We start from the raw sequence: 9,169 nt of genomic DNA on the forward strand, positions 1-9,169 counted from the left end.
AGCAGACGCACAATTTACTAAATAAATAAATAAATACTACTTTTTGTAAACTACTTCTGGCTTTGATTATTTCCTGTTATACACTCTACAAATAAAGGTTTTATTCAGTTTCTGCTGCTGCTCAATAAAACACTAGATGGAAACACACAATTTTAATAAACACTCAAATGAAAACACATTTAATATATTAACAAAATCAACTGCTCGCAACACGGTGCCATGTTTAGTTCAAGGCACAGTAAACATTTTATGTTAAGCACTTAAAGCTTAGCTTTTCTGTGGAAGAAGCAGCACTGCTTCAGTTTGTAAATGTAACTAGTCATACTGTAAGGACTAGTCATACTGTATAGAACTAGTCATCCTGTATAGAACTAGTCATCCTGTATAGAACTAGTCATACTGTATAGAACTAGTCATCCTGTATAGAACTAGTCATCCTGTATAGAACTAGTCATACTGTATAGAACTAGTCATCCTGTATAGAACTAGTCATACTGTATAGAACTAGTCGTACTGTAAGAACTAGTCATACTGTATAGAACTAGTCATACTGTAAGGACTAGTCATACTGTATAGAACTAGTCATACTGTATAGAACTAGTCATACTGTAAGAACTAGTCATACTGTATAGAACTAGTCATACTGTAAGAACTAGTCGTACTGTAAGAACTAGTCATACTGTATAGAACTAGTCATACTGTATAGAACTAGTCATCCTGTAAGAACTAGTCATACTGTATAGAACTAATCATCCTGTATAGAACTAGTCATACTGTATAGAACTAGTCATACTGTATAGGACTAGTCATACTGTAAGGACTAGTCATACTGTATAGAACTAGTCATACTGTAAGAACTAGTCATACTGTATAGAACTAGTCATACTGTAAGGACTAGTCATACTGTATAGAACTAGTCATACTGTAAGAACTAGTCATACTGTATAGAACTAGTCATACTGTAAGGACTAGTCATACTGTATAGAACTAGTCATACTGTATAGAACTAGTCATACTGTATAGAACTAGTCGTACTGTAAGAACTAGTCACTGTATAGAACTAGTCATACTGTAAGGACTAGTCATACTGTATAGAACTAGTCATACTGTATAGAACTAGTCATACTGTAAGAACTAGTCATACTGTATAGAACTAGTCATACTGTAAGAACTAGTCGTACTGTAAGAACTAGTCACTGTATAGAACTAGTCATACTGTAAGGACTAGTCATACTGTATAGAACTAGTCATACTGTATAGAACTAGTCATACTGTAAGAACTAGTCATACTGTATAGAACTAGTCATACTGTATAGAACTAGTCATACTGTAAGGACTAGTCATACTGTATAGAACTAGTCATCCTGTATAGAACTAGTCGTACTGTAAGAACTAGTCATACTGTATAGAACTAGTCATACTGTAAGGACTAGTCGTACTGTAAGAACTAGTCATACTGTATAGAACTAGTCATACTGTATAGAACTAGTCATCCTGTATAGAACTAGTCATACTGTAAGAACTAGTCATCCTGTAAGAACTAGTCGTACTGTAAGAACTAGTCATACTGTAAGGACTAGTCATACTGTATAGAACTAGTCGTACTGTAAGAACTAGTCATACTGTAAGAACTAGTCATACTGTATAGAACTAGTCATACTGTAAGAACTAGTCATACTGTATAGAACTAGTCATACTGTAAGGACTAGTCATACTGTATAGAACTAGTCATACTGTATAGAACTAGTCGTACTGTAAGAACTAGTCATACTGTATAGAACTAGTCATACTGTAAGGACTAGTCATACTGTATAGAACTAGTCATACTGTAAGAACTAGTCGTACTGTAAGAACTAGTCATACTGTATAGAACTAGTCATACTGTATAGAACTAGTCATACTGTAAGAACTAGTCATACTGTATAGAACTAGTCATCCTGTATAGAACTAGTCATACTGTATAGAACTAGTCATCCTGTATAGAACTAGTCGTACTGTATAGGACTAGTCGTACTGTAAGAACTAGTCATACTGTATAGAACTAGTCATACTGTAAGGACTAGTCATACTGTATAGAACTAGTCATACTGTATAGAACAAGTCATCCTGTATAGAACTAGTCATACTGTAAGAACTAGTCATACTGTATAGAACTAGTCATACTGTAAGAACTAGTCATACTGTATAGAACTAGTCATACTGTAAGGACTAGTCATACTGTATAGAACTAGTTATACTGTATAGAACTAGTCATCCTGTATATAACTAGTCATACTGTAAGAACTAGTCATACTGTATAGAACTAGTCATACTGTAAGGACTAGTCATACTGTATAGAACTAGTCATACTGTAAGAACTAGTCATACTGTATAGAACTAGTCATCCTGTATAGAACTAGTCATACTGTATAGAACTAGTCGTACTGTATAGAACTAGTCATACTGTAAGGACTAGTCATACTGTATAGAACTAGTCATACTGTAAGGACTAGTCATACTGTATAGAACTAGTCATACTGTATATAACTAGTCATACTGTAAGAACTAGTCATACTGTATAGAACTAGTCATACTGTAAGGACTAGTCATACTGTATAGAACTAGTCATACTGTATAGAACTAGTCATACTGTAAGAACTAGTCATACTGTATAGAACTAGTCATACTGTAAGAACTAGTCATACTGTATAGAACTAGTCATACTGTATAGAACTAGTCATCCTGTATAGAACTAGTCATACTGTATAGAACTAGTCGTACTGTAAGAACTAGTCATACTGTATAGAACTAGTCATACTGTAAGGACTAGTCATACTGTATAGAACTAGTCATACTGTAAGAACTAGTCGTACTGTAAGAACTAGTCATACTGTATAGAACTAGTCATACTGTATAGAACTAGTCATACTGTAAGAACTAGTCATACTGTATAGAACTAGTCATCCTGTATAGAACTAGTCATACTGTATAGAACTAGTCATCCTGTATAGAACTAGTCGTACTGTATAGGACTAGTCGTACTGTAAGAACTAGTCATACTGTATAGAACTAGTCATACTGTAAGGACTAGTCATACTGTATAGAACTAGTCATACTGTATAGAACAAGTCATCCTGTATAGAACTAGTCATACTGTAAGAACTAGTCATACTGTATAGAACTAGTCATACTGTAAGAACTAGTCATACTGTATAGAACTAGTCATACTGTAAGGACTAGTCATACTGTATAGAACTAGTTATACTGTATAGAACTAGTCATCCTGTATATAACTAGTCATACTGTAAGAACTAGTCATACTGTATAGAACTAGTCATACTGTAAGGACTAGTCATACTGTATAGAACTAGTCATACTGTAAGAACTAGTCATACTGTATAGAACTAGTCATCCTGTATAGAACTAGTCGTACTGTATAGAACTAGTCATACTGTAAGGACTAGTCATACTGTATAGAACTAGCCATACTGTAAGGACTAGTCATACTGTATAGAACTAGTCATACTGTATATAACTAGTCATACTGTAAGAACTAGTCATACTGTATAGAACTAGTCATACTGTAAGGACTAGTCATACTGTATAGAACTAGTCATACTGTATAGAACTAGTCATACTGTAAGAACTAGTCATACTGTATAGAACTAGTCATACTGTATAGAACTAGTCATACTGTAAGAACTAGTCATACTGTATAGAACTAGTCATCCTGTATAGAACTAGTCATACTGTATAGAACTAGTCATACTGTATAGAACTAGTCATCCTGTATAGAACTAGTCATACTGTATAGAACTAGTCGTACTGTATAGAACTAGTCATACTGTAAGGACTAGTCATACTGTATAGAACTAGTCATACTGTAAGGACTAGTCATACTGTATCTTGTCCTCTGGATGAAGTATTCCGTATAGACTGGCACTTTTGTTTTATGTACTTGATTCACTTTCTCTTGCAAATGTATTTTGTATTGAAATGTGAACATTGCTGGGAATCATTTGAACAAAGTACTCAGCAGCAGCAGCAGCAGCAGCAGCAGCAGCAGCAGCAGCAGCAGCAGCAGCAGCATCTTTCAAACATTGGATTTCAGCAAACCCTTCCATTGTGTGCAGCATCTGGCTGAATGTGGGCTACAGTTGTGTCGTGCTACTACTGCCACATGTATGGCCTTGACATCTAAGTCGCTTCCACTCAAACATGAACAAATGTGGAGAGTAAATCATAATACAATCTTATCAAACGATGGCTTTTGCAGCTATCTACAATTAATTTAAGTTGAAGTCATTGAGCATGAATCAAACTTGGAGCCTGGTCTGAAAAACAACTTAATTAGAAACACACATTCCTCAAACTGAACCGAGCTCTATCAACGTTATGTTTCATGAACCTTTATAGCCACTAAACTTATCACAATCACTCCCTTTAACACATGACACCAGGAGAAATGCTGCTCACGTAGACAATACATTACTTCAAAAAAACACTTTGATTTGAACTGATTATGAGGAGGATAAAGCTACTCTAACGGTACCAGAAAGAAACCATCTAGTGACAAATGCAGCTACACACAAACGGATTTCAGCCTCTTTGAATTCACTTAAAAAAGGGTGAAGAGCCTGTAGTGGTGAGACCCTGGCACCAGAGCTCCAGAGACCTCTGTGTTCTTCACTCATGCCTCACTTTCTCCAGAAGCCGCTCACATGAACGCAGTCGCAGCCTCTTTTACAAGTCTATAGTGGTTTTAGCTCGAGTCCTGGTCATATCGGCCCCTGATCATCATTTTAAGTAAAGGTCCCACCTGCAATAGAAGACAGAATCACATATTTAAAGATACAGTACAGTACAGTGCCTTTAAAGCTGGGCTAATTGAGTCATTGTCTTTTTATTTTCCTCCATGGAGAAGTTTGTGAACGTAGCACACCGTGTCCTCCTTATTACCTTTTATTAGAGCTGAAAATCTAAATAATTTCAACTCATTTTCAACTCATTTAGCAATCGAAGAATTGTCATCTGGACTTTGATGCAATAAAAATACACAGTGTACTAAAAGAAGAGGTTTTAGGACTCGACCAAAGCAACCTAATCGATTTTTATCAGAGCAAATAAGTATAATAAAGAAACGACTATTATTTAGAGTTGAAGAAAACAGTCTAAAGAGTTGTATCACTGTGGCATTGAAATTGGTATAAAATATAAAGCCTCATCCTTAGTACTAAAATAGAGTTTGAGAACACTAATTACTAGAGAGATTAGCAGAATGAGTGTTATTTTATCAATCACCTGCTCATCATTTGATTATTTGAGAAACAAAGACTCAAGAGTGACACATGTAAATGACTTGCTGCTGCTTGTTACAGTGAAACGTCTTGATGAAGAGGCGGGGCTTATCAGTTCTGCACAGGAAGTCAACGGACCTGTTTCTATTACTGAGCTGTTCTTAGATCAATATTGCCTTTTGCAGTGAACAAAATGTAAAACAAGGATCTATAGTTCAATCCGAAGTACCAGAGAGAAAGCATGACATGTCTCCTTGAAGGAAGAGAGTCCGCGCACCCCTGCTTGTGAAACACGGGTGTAGGGTGTCTGTGTAACGTTAGAAAAGAAGCAGTCACTTACTAAAGCTTAACTGTCACCACACAATGACATTCCTTTGTACTATATGAAGCCGGCCCTAAATATTCATGCTAATTGGGTTGCTGGAGCGGTCAGCGCTCCGCTGGGATTACGTGCAGCAGCTGACCTGAATGCACCAGCCTAAAGATAGGAAAGTGACTTTACTTCCTGTGGGTCTCCTAGCGCCTCGCCCAGCATCTTCTCTATGTTTCGCATGATGGCAACCTTCTGATGAGCCTTCAGTGGGTATTCTATCCTCTTGGGCGTCGGCGCACCCTGCAGGGAAATAACAAAAGTACATATTAGACAAAGTACTCATAGGTAAGTATAGAACGAGTGGAGAGAATGCAGGAGCGCTTACTTTGTACCAAAAGTTTACAGTGATCGTAATTCCACCGTTTAATAAGGATTCTATATGATGCCACCTAAAAAAACACAAGGAATTAGAAATATGAATGAAAAACAATCATTCATATTAAGTGCAATAATCCAGTCTTTTCTTTTATAATATGATAAAAAATGTTCTGGATAGAGATGCACTAATACTGTTAATGATATAAAAAGAAAAAGAAAAATCTGTGTATGTAGATATTAGCCAAGCCAATTTTAACTGTTGTAAACATCCAACAAAACGCATCACGACACATCACGTGACAATGAGGAAGTAACTGAAACATGTGAAGCAGGAAAACAACTCTGACCAAAATACATTCTTACTCAATAGTTTAAAAATAGTCTCACTGGTTGTTTTTGGCATAGGGAGTCTCAAAATGTTTGAACCTTTCTACAGCTATAAAGGTATAAAACAACAGTTAAAGTGCACGTGTTTTGGTGAGGTTTATAATCGTACAGTAATTCTAGAACTCTTTATCTAGCATTACTTTGTAAACAAGGGCCAAAACCTAAAGTCTAATTTACTATATAGTTCATATTTGACAAATACATAACAATGCTTTTATTCACATGTTTAAACTGAGAAAAATATGTTCTGGATGGAATTTTCAGTATTGTTCTTTTTAGAATTTAGCTTCATTTAAGCAGCTCATCTTTTCCTCTCATATTTATCTTCCCAAACTGACACTAGACTGGTGTAAACGTGTACTTTCCACTTGATATCAGGTATCAGCAAATACTTCAGAGAGTATCAGAGTCAGAAGTGAAAAACGCTGAATTGAGCTTTAATTCTGGAGACATTTTGCACAGAAGCAGAAGAAATCAAGCAAAACCAAGACTTGAACTGAACCACAAAACAACACTTGACCAGTTCAACATTACAACAAATCTGGACTTCAAATGTACGTGTAAAAATATATTTCTAATCAATTATACAGACTTTACACTGGTGTGGTTAACTAGGCAACCATCTCAGTTTGTTTCATTTAGTGACCATAAACAGTCCTTACAGCGTACTTACTCACCAATACATGGGAATGTAGAGCACGTCGCCAGGGCCGACCACAGCTTCATAGCCCACTAAATTTTTAAAATTAGGAAACCTCTCATAGTCTGGGTTTTCAAAGTCCACCTGGAAGTAGGAAAACAAGTTAGTAATGGTAGAAAGGCAAAGGGAGAGGTTCTGTGTTGTACTGGCCTGGCTCTGGCGGTCACACGGGTGGTGCACAGGGAACGGGTACAGGTGCTCGAACTGGTCCGGAGGGAAGAGGAGGCATCGCTTATGGCCTTTAATCTGTGCAAAGAAGTTCTGCTGCTCGTCGTAATGTGCAGGCGTCACGTTCCCTGCAAGAAAAACACCATCAAAAGCGTCAAATATGGTTAGTTAAATCATGAAATCATCATTGTTACAACATTAAGTGAAGAAACTAAACAGATAAAAATAGTATCTTGTTTTTTCTTTTAACTTAAAGCCCAACTGAGCAACTTTTTAGCCAAAAAATATGAAAAAATGTTCATGTTTTGTATATGTGTATAGTGTGTAAAAACCTTACTGTGAGCAGGCTTGCATCTCCACAAACCTGACTCGTACATGGCTTGGTACAAAACATCTCCATGAAGACTGTTTCAAATAAGGTTTTAACGTTCTCTTTCCCTAAAATGTGTCTTTGCCTCACCACATGGCACAACAATCCGTCCATCAAACAATGTACAAGGCATAAATATTTCACATTCCTTCAAATATTCAGAGTCTGATTTTAGCACCCCAAAGTCATTCTAATTCAGCCGTGTAATGGTCCATGTTTGGTTGTTAAGATAAGATAAGATAAACCTTTAATATCCACGCAAGGGGAAATTTTGTTGTTACAACGCAGTAGAACAGGAGGAAAGGACAGATAAGTTAAGTTTCAGCACCACCAGTGAGTGAGGAGTGAATGAACAATGCACAAAACGGTGACGTGACTCCGGGCGTCTGGGTTTGTCCTGGGACGGGCCCAGTGTGGGGGGGGGGGGGGCAGCAGGGGCAGCCGTGGTGTAAATAACACACATACCCTCCATGCCAATGAGCAGAAGGTTGGATGTCAGCTGGCCCCAGTTCCTTTTGGCTTGCTGCTTGTTGATCCAGTTCCAGTTGAAACCCAGGAAGTCCACCACGATCTTCTTCCCGACCGTGTCATTCAGGGTCTGCTGGAGGTACACCCTGAGAAAGACCACAATTCACACTTTATCACGTTATAAGTGTCGTTAAAAACACTGGTACACCGTTTTAAAACATTTTGGATTGAACATGAATCATATCGAAAATACAAATCAAACTCCTTCCACCATTGTGAATGAATTAGACCTCAGAGTCGAGATGCAACGTCATGTTTTAAAGTGTAAGGTGAGAAGTTTGCATTCAAAACTGACAAACTAAGAAGGGATTGGTAACATAATCCATTCATGATAATAACAAGTGCACAAGACTTTGAAAGAATATCCCACAATATCACAATCCAGCGTTTTCAGTCCCAATATCAACACTGAATCTGCCAAAAACCCGATACCAACCACAACAGGGCAGACTTTCTTACAAAAATAACATAATCTGGTCCAAATATTAAGAAAATAAATATGCCAAATGTCTACACTCAGCACCTTTGTTATAGGAAAGTGCCAAGTTGTCAACAAATTAAATTTTTCCATACAAAAATGGACAGCCCAAACATGAGACACCAGTTTATTGGAGCATATTCAATAATTAAGCTCAAATGTGGGGGTGGGCCATATTGACTAAATTCATCTTTTTATTTAATTTTTTTGAGGATCCTGGTAACAATGTTAAGACAATATTCTGCCAGAAATGTAAAAGACATAAAATGAAAATTACCCCTTATTTGAAAGTCTACAACATGAAGTTTAATTTCTATTTTCAATTTAAATCAGTTTTTTGTTTTTATTATAAACGATATATAGGATATTGAAAAATCAAAACAACAGTCACGATATTATTATATTCCAATGATCTCGACTTCTAATCAAATACGTCACTCAGGTTTATTACACAAGCCGAGGCAGTAATAACAGTGTGTGTGTACTGTGTGTACTGTGTGTACTGTGTGTACTGTGTGTACTGTGTGTGAGGGAGAAGCGGGCGGGGTCACAGAAGGGGTTCGACTGCTCG

General features: G+C 36.9%; 1 protein-coding gene across 1 annotated transcript in view; it reads right to left on the reverse strand.

The window, feature by feature from the left end:
* Positions 1 to 4,627: 4,627 nt before the first annotated feature.
* Positions 4,628 to 9,169, reverse strand: part of hif1an (hypoxia inducible factor 1 subunit alpha inhibitor) — a 17,209-nt gene continuing 12,667 nt past the window's right edge. Inside the window, exons 3-8 of the mRNA XM_072437023.1 lie at positions 8,058 to 8,206; positions 7,205 to 7,350; positions 7,032 to 7,138; positions 5,975 to 6,038; positions 5,779 to 5,889; positions 4,628 to 4,798 (exon numbers count right to left, since the gene is read on the reverse strand). Coding sequence (XP_072293124.1) covers positions 4,742 to 4,798; positions 5,779 to 5,889; positions 5,975 to 6,038; positions 7,032 to 7,138; positions 7,205 to 7,350; positions 8,058 to 8,206 — 634 coding nt within the window. The 3' untranslated portion in view covers positions 4,628 to 4,741. The remainder of the gene's footprint in view (positions 4,799 to 5,778; positions 5,890 to 5,974; positions 6,039 to 7,031; positions 7,139 to 7,204; positions 7,351 to 8,057; positions 8,207 to 9,169) is intronic.

The sequence above is a fragment of the Eucyclogobius newberryi genome, unplaced genomic scaffold (assembly GCF_026437365.1).
Source record: "Eucyclogobius newberryi isolate DKJ021-1_F unplaced genomic scaffold, fEucNew1.0.hap1 SCAF_8, whole genome shotgun sequence".
In the NCBI taxonomy this organism is placed as follows: domain Eukaryota; kingdom Metazoa; phylum Chordata; class Actinopteri; order Gobiiformes; family Gobiidae; genus Eucyclogobius; species Eucyclogobius newberryi.